This window comes from Ananas comosus, linkage group 18, assembly GCF_001540865.1.
Source record: "Ananas comosus cultivar F153 linkage group 18, ASM154086v1, whole genome shotgun sequence".
Taxonomy (NCBI): domain Eukaryota; kingdom Viridiplantae; phylum Streptophyta; class Magnoliopsida; order Poales; family Bromeliaceae; genus Ananas; species Ananas comosus.
This window is the reverse complement of record NC_033638.1, coordinates 456,552-478,097: the sequence shown is the minus strand read 5'-3', so window position 1 is coordinate 478,097 and position 21,546 is coordinate 456,552. Positions and strand designations below refer to the sequence as shown.

The 21,546-nt window shown below is 41.0% G+C and overlaps 2 protein-coding genes across 7 annotated transcripts; one reads left to right on the top strand and one right to left on the bottom strand.

The window, feature by feature from the left end:
- On the top strand, positions 306-18,070 carry LOC109723940 (probable transcription factor At3g04930). 6 transcript variants are annotated; one of them, XM_020252472.1, is made up of 2 exons: positions 306-1,586; positions 18,052-18,070. In XM_020252472.1, the coding sequence occupies exon 1, from the start codon at positions 428-430 to the stop codon at positions 1,577-1,579; it is 1,152 nt and encodes a 383-aa protein (XP_020108061.1). In that variant the 5' UTR covers positions 306-427; the 3' UTR covers positions 1,580-1,586; positions 18,052-18,070. The 6 variants fall into 6 exon arrangements, with proteins under 6 accessions (XP_020108061.1, XP_020108055.1, XP_020108060.1 ...); XM_020252466.1 differs by lacking the exon at positions 18,052-18,070 and adding an exon at positions 13,089-13,712; XM_020252471.1 differs by lacking the exon at positions 18,052-18,070 and adding an exon at positions 11,081-11,099.
- Positions 15,609-17,772, bottom strand: LOC109723941 (hydrophobic protein LTI6A). Its single transcript, XM_020252473.1, has 2 exons — positions 17,569-17,772; positions 15,609-15,692 (listed from the first exon to the last, which is right to left on the bottom strand). The coding sequence occupies exons 1-2, from the start codon at positions 17,656-17,658 to the stop codon at positions 15,609-15,611; spliced, it is 174 nt and encodes a 57-aa protein (XP_020108062.1). The 5' UTR covers positions 17,659-17,772.

Here is a 21,546-nt window from a genome sequence, read left to right as displayed (position 1 = left end):
AGGACGGATCCGAGCGCGGGAGAGATCCCCCAACTCCCACAGGGCGGATCCGACGGTGGACAAATTAATTTTAATTTTATTTTTGATCATCACTTATTATTTCATTTGGAATGGATTGAGACATGATTTTTATGGATCGCGTCATTTACTTGTCACATCGAAATGGATTAAGGGTGAATTATATATATATTTTTATATAATTTATTTTTATTTACTTGTCCCATTCACAACGGATCGACTTAGCAGCTCCACTAATTCGGATCCATTTGCATCTCTATTTCCGGAGCTCCACCAATTCTTATCCATTTGCATCTCTTTTCCGAACCCAAATCCCCAAATTTACCCTATCCACACAGTATAAGAGTTAGAGCGCAGAGAGAGAGAGAGAGAGAGGGGGAGAGAGAGTAGAGTAGCGTAGAGAGAGAAAATGGCCTCCGCCGAGGAAGAGGAGAAGGAGCGCGCCGTGTTCGACGACGACGACGGCGACGACTCCGAGGAGGAGGAGGAGGAGGAGGACGACGACGACGACACCGACGACGATCTTCCCGCGGCGGCGGCGGCGGCGGCGCCACCTCCGCCGGCGTCGCCCATGGAGGCGGAGCGCCACACCGACTCCACCGCCGACGCCGACGATGGTGCTCCGACAACGTCGGGGGCTAAGCCTAACCGTAACCGTAACCCTAACCCTAATCGGGGTGCGCACGGCGGCGGCGCGGCGGCGGCGGAGGAGGCGCGGCGGCTGTTCCAGCGGCTGTGGACGGAGGAGGAGGAGCTGGTGATCCTGCGGGGGTTCTCGGAGTTCACGACGCGGCGGGGGACGGCGTTCGCGTCGCACCAGTACGACACGGGCCCCTTCTACGACGAGATGCGGCGCCAGCTCCCCCTCGACTTCTCCAAGAGCCAGCTCGTCGAGAAGCTCCGCCGCCTCAAGAAGAAGTACCTCAACTGCGTCGCCCGCCTCCGCTCCGCCGCCGACTCCTTCGCCTTCCGCTCCCCCCACGAGCAGGCCCTCTTCGAGATCGCCCGCAACATCTGGACCCCCTCCTCCGATCCCAACCCCGATCCCGCCAATCCCATCATCAACAATTCCGATAGCGATCGCAAGCCGCCGCGCTCGCGCTCGCGGCGGCAGCAGCAGCGGCAGCAGCGGCGGCTCAGGAGAGCTACCGCCGCTGCAGCAGCAGCAGCAGCAGCAGCCGAAGATCCAATTCCGGTGCCCGTGCCCGTGCCCGTGCCCGTGGCCGTGCCCGTGCCCGTGCCCGTGCCGATCACGGTGACCGCGGAGAATCCCACTCCGAAGCCACCGCCACCACCGCCACCGCTGGCTACGCCAGCAGCGGCGTCGGACCTCTCGCCGCTGCTGTTCAAGGAGCTGGTTGGCGCCGCCATCGGAGGGCCCCTCCTAGGTTTTGGCGGCGGCGGCGGCGGTGGCGGCAGTTCGGTGAGTAATTTGGGGGATGGGAGGTGGAGGAAGCAGCAGATTCTGGAGTTGGAGGTGTACTTGAAGAGGTTGGAGCTCTTGCGCGAGCACATCGAGTCGACCTTGCGCGAGCTCAAGGGCTCCTCCGGAGGTTCTTGATTTACAGGTTCTTCCTGATTCAGAGCTCTAATTTTCTCCAAGATTCTAATTTGAAGTATGATTCTTGTTAATTCGGATGAACTCGACTTGTTAGGACGCGTGCCGCGAACATTAGAAAAAGAGCTCCTCTTTCCTTTACAGTCTAATGATTTCTATATAGAATAATTCGAGTTAGAGGCGCGCACTGTTAATTGCCGCGCACTGTTAATTGCCGCACGCATTTATCCGATGACCTCCCCTATTTCCCTTTCGCAAATTTTGTATGTTTTGTGTGTTCTTGTGAATCAACATGCTTAGCTAGTTATTGTTGCTTTTCATAGTATGTATCATAGGATTAGGAATATAGACTTCGTGCAGGGCGAAATCCGATCGCTGTAGTGGTGCTGGGTTTCTTGAATTTTACTAGACGTCGTGCCTTTTTTAGTTTATACGAGATCTCGTATTCACTTGAGATGAGATTTTACCAGTAACGGCATTTGCTAGTGTATGCAAATCTTTACAAAGACTAGATAGAGAAGCATGTTTGCTTTGATGGGAATGTTCCCTGAAAATTCAGTTACAGTGTCGAATCGGAAATGTCTTAAAATTTTGTGCTGGAAAATTTGGTCGGTGGGCTTTTGAGTTTCTGCTAATCCTAGATTCTTTGTGATTAGAATTATTGATAAACATCACCTCACATCATGCGAGAACCACCACTACACACTTGACCTGAAAATATCCACATTTTTTTTAAATTTCTCTGAGAATGTTCAAAATAGTGTTCTAGAAAAATCACGTTAGACATGTTTGGATGCATTAATATATTGTTCAGTATATTTCTTTGATTTACTCGAGAAGTTTGTAGTGTTTGGTAGATGAAAAGTGCGATCAAATGACTGGAATGGAATACATTCCACCTTCTGAGTTCATTTTTTCTGCAAAACAAAATCATCTTGGAGGCGAATTAGAAGTAAAATCAAACTCTTTGCTTCCGATCATATAAGAAAATACTCATACTGAATATGTTTTTATCCTTAGATAACTTATTCTGACGTTCAAACAGGCTGTCATCTCTTTCAAGGAAAGATTCTACAACATATTATATGGTCATACAATTCACTTCTTTGATAGCGGAGCATTCGATTGAGGAAATAGTGGGTAGCATTGAGCAAATTTTCTCAAACCTTTCTCTGCTTTTCCCTAAATATCCTTTTACATCACCACCATTTAGGACCTCTCCATCAGCAATGTTCTTCCAAAATCGTTTGTTACTAATAATCTTATTTCCACTATGTATGCATGTATCTATTAGTTGTCTTTCCCTCTCCTGTTTCTGGTTTTACAAGAAAATCCTCTCATCCTTGTCTAGCGTTTTTACTGGAAGTTGGAACCATCCTGTACTTATTTCTATCCTTCCTGTATATCGAGGCTTATAATCTAATCAATTTACATCTCTTAGTTTCCCATCCTCACTACCTCTCTTATAAACCCGAATTATTTACCTTTTCACTTCATATGTAATCTTCGTATCTACTGTTCCCTTTTAACTTACCTATGGTGGAACCAATATTCCAGTTACGTACCCACGACTGATTCTCGTTGGCTCGCTTATATTTCCAGCACTAATCCATTAAAAATGTGGAAGCCTTGAACTTCCTGCGCACGTGAGTTCTGGTGGAACTGGTATTTTAAGAGAGCAGCCGAAGAAGTTTCTTTCTTTCTTCACAATTATCGACTCCATTTTATGGTGACTCTGTATCAGAATCCCTGTTTCGGTAGGCTGGGCAAACTAAGCAGCATCATATTCAGTTCTTAATTTTAGGCTGTTTTGGTGGAGGTTTTGTTGGTTGATGGAGAGCTTTTCTTACCTGCTCCCTCTCAAGAATGAATAAATCCTCGAATAGCTTCTCCATCGCACTGACCCAGCTCTCAACAACCCAGACCTCAGTGCAACTGCCATCGAAGGTCGGCGGATCAAAACGGCGGTAAGGAGCCAACCTCTCTGTCAACCGCTCCTGCTCGGCCTCAGTCATCGGTACCGGCCCTCTAGGAGGCGCAACTGGCGCTGCGGGGATATCCACTGGCGGGGGTACAGCTGCGGCTGGTGCTGCCACTGGGGTAGTCGGACGTGGAACCGACGGCTCTGGTGCTCCCGGTACTGAACCCTGTGGCGGAACCACCCTCTCACACAATCTCTCCAACTACTTCCCCTGCCGCCTCGTCACCTCTGTCAGGGCGGCTATCTGTGCACCAAAATCAGGGGATGCTCTGGCCTCTGGTGGTGCACTCGGCTCTGCCTGCTCAGGCATCTCAGGCGGTGCGGCGCGATCCCTGAGCGACGGTCGACCTCGGCGACGATACATAGCTGCAAAGAACAAAACAAGGTCAGATACCAAAACAAACACTCTCGACCTAATCCGATGAAAGTCTAGAAGGCAGTTCCGGTTTCTTCTCAAAATTATGTCGTCTGCAGCCAACATAATTTTCCAGGCCAAAACAGGAACTCCTCTAATCACTCTCTCCACTCTAGGAGGAATTAGAACAATGAATCATTGACTTTCGCGATAAATCACGCCTCTCGCGCCTTGCCTTCTTAAGGTTTGCCAACTTAGGGTTCCTAGGTCCCAACGATCTACAGCTAAGCTCTGATACCAACTTAATCTGTCACGCCCCGGATTACACGTTCCCCGGGCACGTCGACAAATTTGCCGTATACAAAGAAATTTTTCCTGTATACGAAGCGATAACTGTACCTGTAAAACATACAATACTACAAACAGTAGTATAGAGTTACCAGAAAAACCAGTAACTAAAAACAAACTGAGTTTCATATACATACGTCAAATCCAAGATACAAAACTACTCGCACTGGCGAGTTAAACGCCTGTATGTACATGAACTCCAACCAGAAACAACTACCTGCTGTAGAGGCACCTCTAGCTTGGCTCGTCTGGTAGGGCTCTAACTCGCGACGCTCTTATCTCGATCCTGATCAGCAACAGCAGCAGCCGAAGACGATGGCTCTACAAAAAGGGGGTAGCAACAGGGCGTGAGAACTACTGTAAAAACAAGTAGTCCTCAGTGGGTGCCGCCCTCAACATCATCGGTTCACCCACTAAGTCTAAAGAAGGGAGCAAAGATATTAATAAATGCTGGAATAAAATCTACAGCTATAAGTTATTACACTATCATGCTCTAAACTAAGCTACTGTAGTGATGTCAATCTCGACTCAATTTCTTTAGGGACTGTAAACATACCCGTCTCAGGGACTCTGAATACACCTGTCCCGCCCAGTTGGGACTATGCAGCTACCTCCACACTAACCAGTCCGTGGAGAACAAGTCCAACCGACATGAACGACACCAACGCGAAAGCACAGCGCCCGTCTCCGGAGTGGCACTCGTGCGAGCTATCCAACCGAGTATGCAGCGTATCTCTGTCGAGCTAAATCCGGCTCTCACAAGCCTAAGTCAAGTAACCGACTCTAACTGGTCTAACAACCAACAGATCACGTGCCGTCGGCACAATCCGACGCCAAAACGGCGATATGGGTCCACCGTCGATCCCGACGGCACCTAACAGTCCGGAACAGTGTGAACGCTACTGTAAAACTATGCTAGGCATCCCAGCACGAGCGTAACTGAACTCTAAACTGCCAGGGGTATCCATCACACTAATACTGCGATGATACAACTAGAGCTAAATCAGGTAGTGTAAACAGGTGAGAGGTTCAAATCGTCGGTTTTCTTCTAATTCAATTTCAAAGTCCAACATGTATAGTTTAACTAGATTCAGAAACATGCTTCAAATTTAGACTTCAGCTAATAGGCTACTCAGTGAATTTAAGCTAGTATAAAGTATAAGCAATCGGAAACTATACATATTTACTAATCTTTATTTAGAAGTAAACCCGATGAAAATCCACCTCAAATGCTAACTCTTGGTAGCGAAGGGAGTCTCGAACCAATAATAATTCATGCTGGATCAACTGAAATCCTCCAAGTCCAGAAATCGAGCTATCTCCAAGCTCTACATATCGAAATCCGTCAATTCTGTCCAAATACAACAGTAGTAGAGTAAAATAGGAGTTCGATCAAGCTAACTTTCACCAAATTCAGCAATCTTGGGTTTACTGGATTCCTCTCGAAGTCCTGAATCCAAGAACCAAGTTTCGTTGCAATCCGACACTCCTACGTCGCGTACGAGCCGAAACGCCGACGGTCGACGCTGGAATTTTGCAGGAACAGCACCCTAGCTCGAAATTGATGGAGCTTGAAGTAAATAAAGTGATTTCGATGGATCACTCACCTCGAAAACCCCTCTAGAACAGGCATAACGTCGATGACGGCGAAAATCCACGCTCATCCAGCCTCCTCGCAGCACCACGACGACGAATACACGCTCGAAAGGCACCGCGACGCGACGTCGACGACACCCGAACTCCACCCAAGCTCCTCTACTACCTACGTCCAGCATACGGAGAAGAGAGTAAAAAATCCTCTCATCTCTGTTCTCTCAATCCTATATAGAGAGGGAGAAGGAATGGTGATACAAACGAGATAAAAAAGACTGAATTACCCTCTCACCTACCACCGTGTATCGGTACACTTCCGGTGCTGTACCGGTACAGAAGTGTACCGGTACAACCCTGATATTGTACCGGTACAATAAGCAGAGAATTTGCAATTCGCAGATTCCAATGCTAACTCCTGCTTTCGCGTCTCCACTGAGTCCGTTTTGCGCCTATTTCGCGCCAACGAGACTCGGACTCATCCCGACACCCTCACGGCATGTCGACAAGCCTCAAAAGTTGAACACCAGGGATACTATACCCTCCACCACTATAAAAAGTTTCGTCCGCGAAACTTAAGCATACCGCAGCTCAAGTATTAAACAAATAGGGATAGAACTTCATTATCACCGTCTCTGGCTCCCAAGTTGCCTCCCGCTCCTCGTGATTACTTCACTGCACTTTTACATACGGGATGACCCGATTGCGCAATTCTTTCGTCTCCCGAGCAAGAATCCGCAACGGTCGCTCCTCGTATCTCAGATCCTCGCCAATATCTAGTGGAATGAAGTCGATCACGTGAGAAGTATCGAACACGTATCTTCTCAATGCCGAGACGTAGAAGACATCGTGGATATCGGTCAGTCGGGAAGGTAGAGCAATCCTATAAGCAACTGGTCCAACTCGCTTCAATACTTTAAAAGGGCCAACGAAACGTGGACTGAGCTTTCCACGTACTCCGAATCTGCGAATCCCTCTGGACGGCGAGACTTTAAGAAAAACATGATCTCCAATCTGGAACTCTAAGTCGTCTCCTGGTATCGGCGTAGCTCCTCTGGCGGCTCTAGATTGTCAAAAGGTGTCGTCGAATAACTCTTACCTTTTCCTCAGCCTCTAGCAAAACCTCAGACCCAAGCGTCTTCCTTTCACATACATCACTGGAAGGGTAAGGATAGGAGCTGACATCAATCTCTGTCTCAACTCATCAAAGCTCCTTTGACAGTCCTCATTCTAGACAAAACGAATCCCCTTTTGAGTCAATCGAGTGAGGGGTGTGGAAAGCTTCGCAAAGTCTTCCACAAACCGACGGTAATACCCTGCCAGTCTCAGGAAACACCTCACCTCAGTCACCGCCGTCGGTCTAGGCCAATCCCGAATAGAATCAATCTTCTTCGGGTCCACTGCTACTTCTCCTGTAGAAATCACATGGCGTAAGAAAACAACCTCTCGTAACCAGAACTCGCACTTCTTAACTTGGCATACAACTTTTCTCGTAGAAGTTGTAGCACAATCCTCAAGTGCTTCTCATGCTCGGCATCGCTCCGGGAGTATATCAAGATATCGTCGATGAAGACTACCACAAATCTATCCAATAACGACTTGAACACTCTGTTCATCAAATCCGTAAATGCGGCAGGGGCATTCGTCAATCCAAAATGCATCACCGTAAACTCATAATGCCCGTACCGAGTCCGAAAAGCCGTCTTGGGAACATTCTCGGCCCTCACCCTCGGCTGGTGGTAACCTGACTGGAGATCAATCTTCGAAAAGACACAAAATCCTTGCAGCTGATCAAACAGATCTTCAATGCGCGGCAGGAAGGCAGTGCAGAGCTTGAGCTTATTGATTACTCAGCAGAGGCCGTTACTCGAGGAGCTACAGCGGTTGAGGTTCGAGATAGTGTCCCCTGGATCTATTGCAAGACTGATATCTATGGTTTTGCAGCCCACTTTGTTGGATAGGATCCGAGAGAAATAGAGTGGAGATCCACACTTGTCGAGGATTTGAGAGCAGATTGACAGGGACAGGCTGAGGGTTTTGCTGTGGACAGTTCGAGAGTACTACGGTATAGGGACCGATTGTGTGTACCTGTGGATTCAGGGATCCGAGAGGACATTTTGAGGGAGGCTCATTATTCACCTTATACGGTTCATCCTGGAGGAACTAAGATATATAAGGATTTAAAAGCACATTTTTGGTGGAATGGAATGAAGATGGACATTGGCAGATATGTGGCTAAGTGTTTGACTTGCCAACAGGTGAAGGCCGAGCATCAGGTACCTGCTGGCAAGTTTCAGAGTCTGCCAGTGCCCGAGTGAAAGTGGGAGTAGATCATGATGGACTTCGTCGTGGGATTGCCGAGAGCATAGGGTGGTTATGATGCGATTTGGGTGATAGTGGACAGACTAACTAAGTCTGCTCACTTCCTACCAGTTCAGACCACCTGATACAGAGAGAGACTCGCGCAGCTATATCTAGATGAGATTGTTAGGCTGCATAGCGTGCCGATTTCGATCGTATCTGATAGGGATCCGAGTTTTGTATCACACTTCTGGAGGAGTTTGCAGACAGCCTTGGGTACACAATTGCAGTTCAGCACGGCGTTTCACCTACAGACAGATGGTCAGTCAGAGCGGACCATTCAGACTCTAGAGGACATGTTGAGAGCATACGTCCTGAACTTTGGAGGAGGGTGGTATCGACATTTGAGACTGGCTAAGTTTGCGTACAACAACAGCTATCAAGCGAGTATCCAGATGGCTCCGTTTGAGGCGTTGTATGGACGCAGATGTCGATCCCCTTTGTGTTGGAGTGATGTGGGTGAAAGGAAGACGCTTGGGCCTGAGGTTTTGCTAGAGGCTGAGGAAAAGGTGAGAGTTGTTCGACGACACCTTTTGACAGCCCAGAGCCGCCAGAGGAGCTACGCCGATACCAGGAGACGAGACTTAGAATTCCAGATTGGAGATCATGTTTTTCTTAAAGTCTCGCCGCCCAGAGGGATTCGCAGATTCGGAGTACGTGGAAAGCTCAGTCCACATTTCGTTGGCCCTTTTGAGGTATTGGAGCGAGTTGGATCAGTTGCTTATAGGATTGCTCTACCTTCCCGACTGACCGGTATCCACGATGTCTTCCACGTCTCGGCATTGAGGAGATACGTGTTCGATCCTTCTCACGTGATCTACTTCACTCCACTAGAGATTGGCAAGGATCTGAGATACGAGGAGCAATCGTTACGGATTCTTGCTCGGGAGATGAAAGAATTGCGCAATCGGTCATACTGTATGTAAAAATGCAGTGCAGTAATCACGAAGAGCGGGAGGCGACTTGGGAGCTAGAGACGGTGATGAGAGAGTCCTATCCCTATTTGTTTGATACTTGAGCTAAGGTATGCTTAAGTTTAGTGGACATAATTTTTTGTAGCGGGGGAGGGTATAGTATCCCTGGTGTTCAGCTTTTGAGACTTGTCGACACGCCGTGAGGGTGTCGGGACGAGTCCGAGTCTCGTTGGCGTGAAATAGACGCAAAACGGACTCAGCGGGGACGCGAGAGCAGGAGTTAGCATTGGAATCTGCGAATTGCAGATTCTCTGCTTGTTGTACCGGTACAACATCAGGGTTGTACCGGTACACTTTCTGTACCGGTACAGCATCGGAGGTGTACCGGTACACGGTGGTAGGTGAGAGGGTAATTCAGTCTTTTTTACCTCGTTTGTATTACCATTCCTTCTCCCTCTCTATATAGGATTGAGAGAACAGAGGAGAGGATTTTTTACTCTTTCTCTTCTCCTTGTGCTGGACGTGGGTAGTGGAGGAGCTTGGGTAGAGTTCGGGTGTCGGCGACGTCGCGCCGCGGTGCCGTTCGAGCGTGTATTCGTCGTCGTGGTGCTGCGAGGAGGCTGGATGAGTGTGGATTTTCGCCGTCGTCGACGCTGTGCCGGTTCTAGAGGGGTTTTCGAGGTGAGTGATCCATCGAAATCACTTTATTTACTTCAAGCTCCATCAATTTCGAGCTAGGGTGCGGTTCCTGCAGAATTCCAGCATCGACAGTCGGCGTTTCGGCTCGTGCGCGACGTAGGAGTGTCGGATTGCAACGAAACTTGGTTCGTTGGATTCAGAACTTCGAGAGGAATCCACGAAGCCCAAGATTGTTGAATTTGGTGAAGGTTAGCTTGATCGAACTCCTATTTTACTTTGCTGCTGTTATATTTGGACAGAATTGACGGATTTCAATGCGTAGAGCTTGGAGATAGCTCGATTTTTGGACTTGGAGGATTTTAATTGATCCAGCAGGGATTATTATTGGTTCGAGACTCCCTTCGCTGCTAGGAGTTAGTATTTGAGGTGGGTTTTCATCGAGTTTACTCCTAAGTAGAGATTAGTAAACATGTAGAGTTTGCGATTGTTTATACTCTGTACTAGCTTAAATTTATTGAGTAGCCTATTTGCTGAAGTCTGAATTTGAAGCATGTTTCTGAATCTAGTTAAACTATACATGTTGGACTTGAAAATTGAATTAGGAGAAAATCGGCGATTTGGACCTGTCACCTGTTCACACTACCTGATTTAGCTCTAGTTGTATCATCGCAGTATTGGTGTGATGGATACCCCTGGCAGTTTAGAGTTCAGTTACGCTTGTGCTGGGTTGCCTAGCGTAGTTTTACAGTAGCGTTCAGACTGCTCCGGACTGTTGGATGCCGTCGGGGTTGACGGTGGATCCATATCGCCATTTAGGTGTCGGATTATGCCGAGGGCACGTGACCTGTTGGTTGTTAGACCAGTTAGAGTCGGTTACTTGACTTAGGCTTGTGAGAGCCGGATTTAGCTCGACAGAGATACGCTGTATACTCGGTTGGGTAGCTCTCACGAGTGCGACTCAGGAGACGGGCGCTGTGCTTTCGCGTTGATGTCGTTCATGCCGGTTGGACTTGTTCTCCACAGACTGGTTAGTGTAGAGGTAGCTGGACAGTCCAAACTGGGCGGGACGGGTGTATTCACAGTCCCTGGGACGGGTATGTTTACAGTTCCTAAAGAGATTGGGTTGAGATTGACATCACTACAGTAGGTTAGTTTAGAGCATTATAGTGTAATAACTTGTAGCTCAGCATTTATTAATATCTTTGCTCCCTTCTGTAGACTTAGTGGGTGAACCGATGATGTTGAGGGCGGCACCCACTGAGGACTACTTGTTTTTACAGTAGTTCTCACGCCCTGTTGCTACCCCGTTTTTGCAGAGCCATCGTCTTTGGCTGCTGCTGTTGCTGATCAGGATCGAGGCAAGGGCGTCGCGAGTTAGAGCCCCACCAGACGAGCCGAGCTAGAGGTGCCCCTATAGCAGGTAGTTGTTTCTGGTTGGAGTTCATGTACATACAGGCGTTTAACTCGCAAGTGCGAGTAGTTTTGTATCTTGAATTTGACGTATGTATATGAAACTCAGTTTGTTTTTTGTTACTGGTTCTTCTCGCAGCTCTATACTACTGTTTGTAGTATTGTATGTTTTATAGGTACAACTATTGCTTCGTATATAGAAAATTTTTTTTTGTATACGGCGAATTTGTCTGTGTGCCCGAGGAATGTGTAATTCGGGGTGTGACAGATTAAGTTGGTTTCACCCCTCCTAAAAAGGAGTTTCGTCCGCGAAACTCAGAAAATAAGGTACATCAAGTCTCCATCTGAAAAAGATGGGGATAGCGCTCCCGCAGTGCGCTCTCTAACTCCCAAGTGGCCTCGCGTTCATCGTGGTTGCTCCAAAGCACCTTTACGTCGGGAATCTCATGGTTCCGCAGTTTCTTCACCTCGCGAGCCAAAATCCTCAAAGGCTGCTTTTCAAAACTCAAGTTGTCCCTTAGCTCCAAAGATGTAGCGTTCTACACATGAGTCAGATCGTGGATGTACTTTCAGAGGACCAATACGTGAAAAATATTGTGTACACTCGATAAGTTTGGTGGTAGGGCAAGTTGAATGCTACCGGGCCGATACGTTTCAAAACCTCATACGGTCCAATGTATCGGGAGCTCAACTTACCCCGGATATCAAATCTTCTGATCCCTTTGGTCGACGAGACTTTCAATTAAACATGATTACGCAACTTTATGATTTCTTTTACTCTTTGTGAAATTGCCTCAGAGGCTCGGAGATTTTGTATCCAAATTGATCATCTTGGGTTCGCCTCAATTCGATAAACTGTGCAATTTGACTTTATTACTTGTTCTTGCGGTTGAACTGATGTGTTATGTCGTTTACGACGTATTAGAGAGATTCTTTTCAGAGTAGTTCATATTTTCACTGATTTAAGGGGAGATTGCTTAAAATAGAATATTTCATCACATCATTTATGTCTCGAACTAACTAAATCTTTTTTGGGGAAAAAAAGTATAATATTTTTTTTTAAAAAAAAAGTTAAGATGTGATGGGTGAACCTGGGGCATAATTTGATTGGGGACATGGGTCAGGCATTGCGTCTTTGACATTTTAAGACTCATTCGCCCGAAAAGAAAGTAATATAGTATCTGGAGAGAGATTTTCTCCTTTCTCTGCAGTTCCCATCCATGGGAGAGGATATGAGTTTCTCTTCTAACTCTTTTTTTTTTTTTCCTTTTTTNTGGTTCTGATTCAAGCAAATTATTTGAAATATTCTCCTTTAAGTTATTCGTTTTGTTCAATTTTTGTTTAGAAATGAGCTTAGTTAGAAATGTGAAGTAATTAGATTTCGTATTTGGGGTCTCGAATATCTTTCAAAAAACTTTTAAGTTACCTGTGCTATGGTTGGTCCCAATATAACTATAATCTAAAAAAATGGTATTTATATGGCTAATTTGCGTAAAAAAAATGTACCAAAGTTTTACTTTTTTGTAATAATTTGTTATTTTTTTGAATTTTGCAGATTAGGTCTTAATTTTTAGTAAATTAATTTAAATATCCTTTTTTTTTTTTCCCCTTCGTTTCTCCTTTTTTCGCCTCTCCTCTCTGTTCTTCCGCTTCCTCTTCCTCCTATTGCCTTCATGTCAATGCTGCCTGTCTCTCTCCTATTTCGTCCATACTTCTGTTGTCGCTGGTGGCGGTAACGCCGTCTCCTTATGGTATAGATCACGCTCCTCGCTGTTTCTACCTTTTTTTCTTCTCTCGCTTTCTCTCTCTCTCTTTCTTTTTTACTGTTCCTATTTCGACGTTGCACTTCTCTCCTACCTCGTCCGCATCTTTGCCGATGCCGATGGTAGTGATGCCGGCTTGGATATGATACAGATCGCGAAGATGAGGTTATGGTGGAGGATGCAGTCGTGGATAGTGACGGCGACAAGAGAATCGCAAGATTTAAGGATGACGAGGAGGGAGAACATGTTGGGACTGGGTTGGCTGCTGCGACAGAGTGCGAGAAGGGGGCACGGTAGCGAAAAATGATGCAGAGGGTGAAAGAAAAGAAGAAAAAAAGAAAAAGAAATATATTTCTTTTTCTAGGAAGGCGATTAGGCCACTAGTAGGAAGGCTATGAAGTGGAGAAGAAAGAAGAAGAAGAAGCTACATTCTCTGTGGCTAAGTTGAACCACTATTTGAGATTGAGTTGTAACTTCTCAAACAGTACAACTTCAGTTTCAAACCGTATAACTTACTCATGAGTTTTATATAAAAAAAAAAATATCAAATACTCCTTTGTCTTAAAAAAAACAAAAAAAAATTAAACAATATCAATCATGCACTTTAGGTTTGTCTGAAATAGGCTCTTCCTTAGAATTTTTTTTGGGTCAATTTTAAAGGGTAGTATTTGAGGTAAACATATTTTAAGCTCCTTTAAGCTTTTTGAAGTACACCTGTAAGTATCAAAATTTAAGATAAACCATAGAAAAGCATTCATGTGCGAGATTTTAAGCGTTTTTAGTGTCATATGATCTTACCATGTCATCACCGTTACTATATGCTTCCATCAAATGCTAACGAAATTCCAAAATTATTAGTTCCTATTTGATCCAAAACTAAAGTGTAAAAAAAAATTGACCTTGTTTGAAATTTTCTTGCAGTAGGTGCATATTTGAGTCACGAGATAAAGTGCATGTGAGGTTCTTATAATTAAGCCTAAATTTTATATTTTTATTAAAACAAAGGATTTTTTTTTTTTTTTTTNCCTTGTTTGAAATTTTCTTGCAGTAGGTGCATATTTGAGTCACGAGATAAAGTGCATGTGAGAGTGGCATAATGCTATCTATTTTGTTTATTATTTTAAAAAATAATTAATTTAAAAATATGAAATAATTAGGTTTTGAACTTAGAACTTCGACTTTTCATATGATCAGCTTCTATAAAACTCCTCAAAAAGCAAACAAGATAAAGGAGTATAAAGGAGGAAAGAAAGAGGTCTTAAAAGAAAGATAAAAAGGAGTAAAAGTAAAAAAAAAAAGAAGAAGAAGTTATGAGAATTAAAAGAGAATCACATGATGCAAAAAAAGAGATGAGGGTGAGCTTTCCTTTTGAAAGAGAGGCCATGGACAAAGACAAAATGGGACCATTTTAATACTTTGTTGGATTATAATTACAATTAAAGAGGTTGGTGACCCTTCAATTCATCAAGTCCATCTCCAAAGGACATTATGGGGCCAAGAAATTAAAAATAAAGAAGGCTAAACTTTATATGAATTTTTTTTTTTTTAAATACCTGCTTTTTTTATAATTCTCTTTCGATTTTCAAAAATCTATATTTTTTCAGCTCTAAATTTTAAGTCTATGCATTTAGGACCTGTGACGTCAGAGTTCTGTTAATGTTTTATCTGTTTTTCTATAATTGATGATTGGACATACCAAAAATAACTTTTGAGATGGTTTTTTTTTTTTTCTTTGCAACAAATAAAGATAATCTGATCATTTCGTCACCTATGTTGACACCGTAACTTTTTAAAAATATTTTTAAATTTTAATAGTCAAAATGTAGATTTTTAAAAGTATTTTTTATGATAATAATGGAGTGTGCATCCATGAAATCTTTCTTGGCAAAATAAAGGTGTTGGCTTTAATTATTCCATGCTCCAAGATGGAGAGAGGTTCCATCACTTTTCTTTTCCCAACCATTGATATCTTAGCAAAAATTAAGCGGGTAAGCTCCATTTAATATAGAATTTTTGTATAAATGTTGTTTGAACAGAACTATTATAATATTACTTAAAAATCAATCACTTCAAATCAAAATATTTCGTAAATATTCTAAGAAATTTTTATTAAATCGATATTTTGAATTCGGCTTCTGCTTCTCGAATAGAAAAAGTATTACATAAAGTGAAATCAAATTGCATAATTATAAATCTTTTTTTATTAAAATAATCAAATATTGTAGACTTTTTTTGTCCCTTTTTTGCATGAGTAGAAAATTAAGATGCTTTGGAAACCAAACAAAAACAAGGACTAATAATTTCCAAAGAATAGTACACAAAAGAGAAACAATAAATGGCCTCATTTAACTCACCACCTAAAACCAGAGAAAAATTGTACCATTACTTAACCACACATACACATACATCCCCACATAAAACAACAATTTTACAAAAAAAAAGAAAAAAAAGAAGAAAAAAAGCAATATAAAGAAACAAATTACAAACCATGCAATTTATTACACATCACCAAGAAATAGAAAAAAGAAGAAGAATATATCCATGAGCTTCATTACGGCATATTATTATTTCCTGCAAAAACAAGATTAATTAATTATTTTGCAAAAGTAATAATTTTAAAACACATCAAATAAATTAAAAAAGATATATATAGAGAGGTGGGATTAATCACTTACTTGGTGATGACCCAAACTGCGTAGATGATCCCCGGTAAATACATAATAAAGGTAAGGAGCAAGCAAATCCAAAACTCAACCTTGATTTTTAAAAAAAATAGGAAAAAAAAAGAAATTTTAAAAAAGAAACATATATATGAATTATTCTCCTTTAAAATTCGTAAGGAGAAATTTACATGAAAATAATAATAAAAAAAAGTCGATCTAATAACTAATGATGGATTTAAGCTCTAAATGGTTTATAAAATGAACGGTTAAAATTAATTAAAAATAACTTACAAAAAATAGGGGGTATACACTATTATTTTAGTTAAATAATTCAGATTATTTTTAAATAAAAACTAATTTGAATTATTCTACACTATTGAAGCAGCAAACTCAAAATAATTAACTGGTCATTAAAAATATTAACATTGAATTGCTTCGATCAATATATAGTAAATGTATCGAAAAATAATAATTTCATGAGGTATGATATATGCAATTAGAACTATTTAAAAATTAAATTTCATAATTTTTGATTCCTTTGCATAGTGAACGAGTAACCTCAAAATAAATGACTAAAAATAAAAATCTCATAAAAATAGTGATACAAAGAGTTAATTTCAAATCGAAAGCATTAATCTTGTTCATGATGGTAAGTAAATTATTTTATCGAAACTGTATCTAATTTGAAGAATTTACAAACGTGCCTTGAAATAGTCATTATTGAGATCCTCTGATTACTTGACAAATAATGTCGAAAAATTAGATACAGTTTCGATAAAATAATTTACTTACCATCATGAACAAGATTAATGCTTTCATCTTGTTCATGATGGTAAGTAAATTATTTTATCGAAACTGTATCTAATTTGAAGAATTTACAAACGTGCCTTGAAATAGTCATTATTGAGATCCTCTGATTACTTGACAAATAATGTCGAAAAATTATAAATTTTAATTTCTATATGGTTTTAATATTATAGATCATGTCTAACAGAGCCGATCGCCGAAGCGAATATTTTATCATTGAAATAACTTATAAGCATGGAGGCTTTCGTGCTTTCGAAAGCATAAAAGATGTACTATATATACGCACGCACACATACAATACCTTACCTACCTATCTCTGTATGAATTTGCAACAAAATAAAGAATACATATAGAATTAGGCTACTATACTATTAATTAACAGCACAAGTCATTGGTGCTATTATGTTTTTGGCCATTGGATTAATTAAAGGATGCGCGGTTAGAATCATAGTGATTCTCTAGGGCTGAGTGAGTGATTAGTTGAATAGTATGATCTAACGGGTAAAAATGATTAAATGATAGATTTAACGATGATAAACTTGGTAGCACTTGATAGCATAGTAGCTGAACTCAATACGTATATGCAGATAGGCTGGTATACTATTAGTAGCACGGAGGCCTCCGTGCTATTAAGTTATTGTCAATGATGCGGTTTTCAAATCGACGATTGGCTCCATTAGACTTGATTTACACTATTGAAAGTATTTGAAAACTAAATTTCATAATTTTTCGATATTATTTACCTATCAAACGAGTAGTTTTGAAAATAAACGACTGAAAATAAAAATTTCATAAAAAATAATGATAAAAGAGTTGAATTTAAGATCAGAAATACTGATCTTACTCTAAATAGTGAAAATAATTTTCTATAAAACTTTCATCAGATTTAGATTGTTTTACACCGTTAAATTCACAAACACATAACATCTACCATTAAAATTGTCAATTTTGAGACCTTTGATCATCAACCACATGATGTCGAAAAATTATGAAATTTAGTTTTTAAATACTTTTAATAATATAGATCAAGCCTAACGGAACCGATCGTCGATTTGGAAGCCGTATTATTGAAAACAACTTGATAGCACGGAGACCTCCGTGCTACCGATAGTATACCAGCCTGGCTCCGTATATACATACATAAATACATAAATACAATACCTTGCAACCAAACTTGAGAAAGACTCCCAGTGGTGGGAGGATGATGGCCAGGAGGATATCTATGCATGTTGCTGTACTATCATCTGCCATTGTTATTTCCCTTCAATTAATTTCTCCCTTTGCTTCAAAACTACAACAAATTAAGAGAGAGAGGGAGAGCTCTAGAGAGAGAGAGGGAGAGAGAGAGAGAGAGATTTGGCTAAGTGGGTGGATGTGTGTGCGAGGTCTTATATGGGGGGAAAGGGGAGTTGGCACGTGAGAGGCACGTGAGTGAGCGAGGTTGGATATAAATTGATGCAAGTAGATATGTAGGGATTAAGGATGCAAACAGGAAAGATCCGAGAGCGGGAGGGTTCCCTAAGTCCCGCTTTATTTTTGTCAGGTTGGAACAGATTCAGAGCAGGTTAATTTTAATTTTAATCTGATTTTTGGTTCCCACTTAAATTCTATTTTTGATTTTTAACAGCAGCGAAATTTTTACAGATTTTTGGCATATCAAAACGGATCAAAAAAAGAAAGGAATCTTTCGCCTTCTGCTTCAATTATTTGATGGATAAGGGTGGGTTCAGGATGGATTATATTTTTTTTTATATTTTTTAGTTCCCAGGTAACCCCCAGTTTGGCGTGGATCGAGAAAGAAACTCCACCAACCCGGATCCATATCCATCCCTATTAGGGATGTCGATGGATACGAATACCCAACATTTTATCCAACCTTAGCTTGATTGAGACGGTTTTAATCAAAGCTTGATAGAGATAGTTTTGGTAGGCTTAATTACACTATATTATACTATATTTTGAAATTTCTTTTGCTTCCTACAATGTACTTTGTTTTTTTAATCTCTACACTATCTACAATAAATTTATAATTTTATATAAAAGCCGTTAAAAGATATTGATTAAGGCTTAATTTAGTATTGAGATTCATCTAATACTATTAGATAAAATAAAGCTGGGGTAAAAGCATACAGGGATATACTTCTGCGCTTTCCGATGGGACTACAGAAAATATATCATAATTGACTCATCGCAATATGCAGAGTGCAATATTACGTACGGAAACAAACATGCTATTTTTTTATCGCACTTTCTTACCGTACGTAATGCAATTTCCCGCAATCCCCAATGAAGCCTAATAGTGACTGGGCGTGTATTCCACTTATTATGACATGAAAAATAACAAAATATATAAAAATAGCAACAAGTAATTAAAAGTAACTTGATTGAAACTTTTATTAATGAGTCTATTATTATGGAGATTTACAGTAATATTTAAAATTTTAAAATACAAGCTCAAATATAACGTTAAATATTTATATATATTATATAATATAAAATCAATATACGTTCGGATTGGATTTAGACAAAATTCATGCCTAAATACAAATCCGTCGGGTTTTTGATTTTTATAGTCATATTCGAAACCACGTCTATTTAACATCCAATAAATCCGGATAAAATTTTAGATATTCATACATCGACATCCCTATTTAGAAGTAAGGGTTAATTTCATATAGCTTTCTGTAAACATATTGAATAGCAAATATATTGCTACAAAGCTCAACATTTCATATTTATCCCTATAAAAGTTCAGTGATATTTATTTTTTCCTCTGATTTGTTGTTGTTAAAACACTGTTTATTTTTTTAACAGAAGAGAAGTAAGATAACATTTTTGCCATAAAAAATATGTCCCTCCAAAAGCCCAAACTGTTAGAATTATGTAGAAATGTTCTCCCAAAAATTTTTATCGGTCATCTTCTTTCTTTCTAACATCACAAATAATATAAGACAGATAGTCAATTTAGTTTGATCGCTTGCCAGGGTTAAATATTTTATTTATAATTAACTATATGTTTCTAACAGACCCTAACAACGGGTTTATATATATTTGAAAATGATAGAACTTTTGCAGGAATAAGCATGAGAAGCTAAACATTGTAAATATATTTAATATTTGATATATTTATGTAGAGCTGTATGCAATTCACCTTATAAGTAAACATGGAAATTAACTTTCATATTGATTTTGACAAAAATAAATAAATTAATAATCAAAGTAATGATTCATGCCGTTTAAGTTTGATCTAAGTTATTTGAATTTCTTAGCTTTTAAGTCTCTATTTTTTTTTTCTTTTTTTTCCTTTTTCCTTCTAAAGTTGGATTTGACTTTTGAGATATATCGATTTGTGAAAAAACGCGTCCAAACCGACACTGCCGACTTCTCCACACGTCAGATGCGTGGTTTGCCGACTTTTCGCACGTGCCTGCGGCGCGCGTTACGCGGAGTTGCCGACTTTTCGCACGTGCGGATGTTCGATTCCCTTCACCTGCATGTATGTATCCTTTACACCTCTTCTTTGTTCCACTTTTCATCTTCTTTTTTTTTTTTTTTTTAATTTAGCTAAAATATAATTTTTTGGGGGGCCAATTTGCTAAAAAAATCACTAGTTTTGCATTTTTGCAAGAATGGACCATCTTTTTTAATTTTATAGATTCGGACCGGATTTTTAGCCGTCTAACCAAAATGTCCGTTGTTTACATCCGCCTCTCGCGTATTCGTTGAGATACGTATACCGTAACGTACAGTCCTGACAGGCACTAAATACGTCCCTTGCGCTTTGCACAATCTCGCTCTCATCGGAATCTTGACCAAATTGGTCCCGCTATTCGCCAGTCCTGATGATTGCTGTTCGGTTTTAAGAAATTAAATTTGCTGAAGTTACATTACAAGAACTACGCGATTCGCAACAGGAATAATAGTGCAACGCCACGAAACAACGCGATGAGAAATGGTGCAACAACCCTTCTAATAGTGTATCGTGTGGCTGGCACCAGTATAATCTCCGTCGCTCAGATGTGCAACGCTGGCATTTAATCTTCTCCCTCACACAGGCAACATCCCATTTCCTTAAAAGATAGTTGGGCAGTTTCTTCCCAAACCGTAAGAAGCGTAGGGGAATTTATTTCATCACGCGTTTATAGAGAACAAGTAGAAGAAGCGTGGCTGAGGTAAACGGCGTTAGAGTCTGAAAGTTGAGGAGGGAGAGGGAGGTGTACTTTTATTTTGTATTTTTTGACATTAAAAAATTTAAATGTTTAGTACCTCTCCTCCGTCAGAATTAGGTCATGCTCTCCATCAACGGCGTAATCTTCTAAAGATATTATTGAAATTTTAAGAAAATAAAATGTAGATTTTTTTGAAATCAGAAAAAAAATATATAAAAAGTATTTATATAAAAGTTTTCTGTATTTGCAAATTTTTACTATTTTGATTTTATGCCAATACAAACATAAAGAGACTTATATTTTATGCATTTTAATTATTAGCTAGATCAAGATTCTAATTTTTAATTTTTTGTTTTTCAAATTTTGGTCGTGTAATAAAATTGACGATCAAACTTGTTGTTCGCGAATAAGTTCGTGTTCAGTTCTTTAATAAATAAATCAAACGCGAACTTAATATAACTCAAGCCAGGTCGTGTTTGACTTGTTTAATGAACGGCCGAATATGAGCCGGTCTCAGCTCACTCGTGTCTCAGCTCACTCGTGTTGGACGGGTACGGAAGGGATATATACTTAAAAAATATAATTGCCCCATTGGTTTGGGGATCGATCCTCTCGCCGCCAAACCAATCCTCACCGTCCATTTGTTGCCACGTGTCAAGCAAGGATTGTGGCAATGGAAGCTTCAGGTAATTGCTGGAACCTTCAATTTGGTTAGGAGCTATGTTAGTAAATTCGCGAATAATTCGCGAATTATTCGCGAATTTTTGAAGATGCGAATTAAACGGGGGTTATCGTATTTTTCCAAAACATTAGTAAAAAAACGCGTTTTCTTCGTTAAAAAAAATTAATCGCGAATTATTCGCGATTAACGAACAATTCGCCCAAAAAATCGGCGCACGCGGTCGCTGTCCTCGCAGGTTGCGTCGTCGCCGAACTCGTCCGTCGTCCTCCTCCTCCTCCGCCGCCCTTG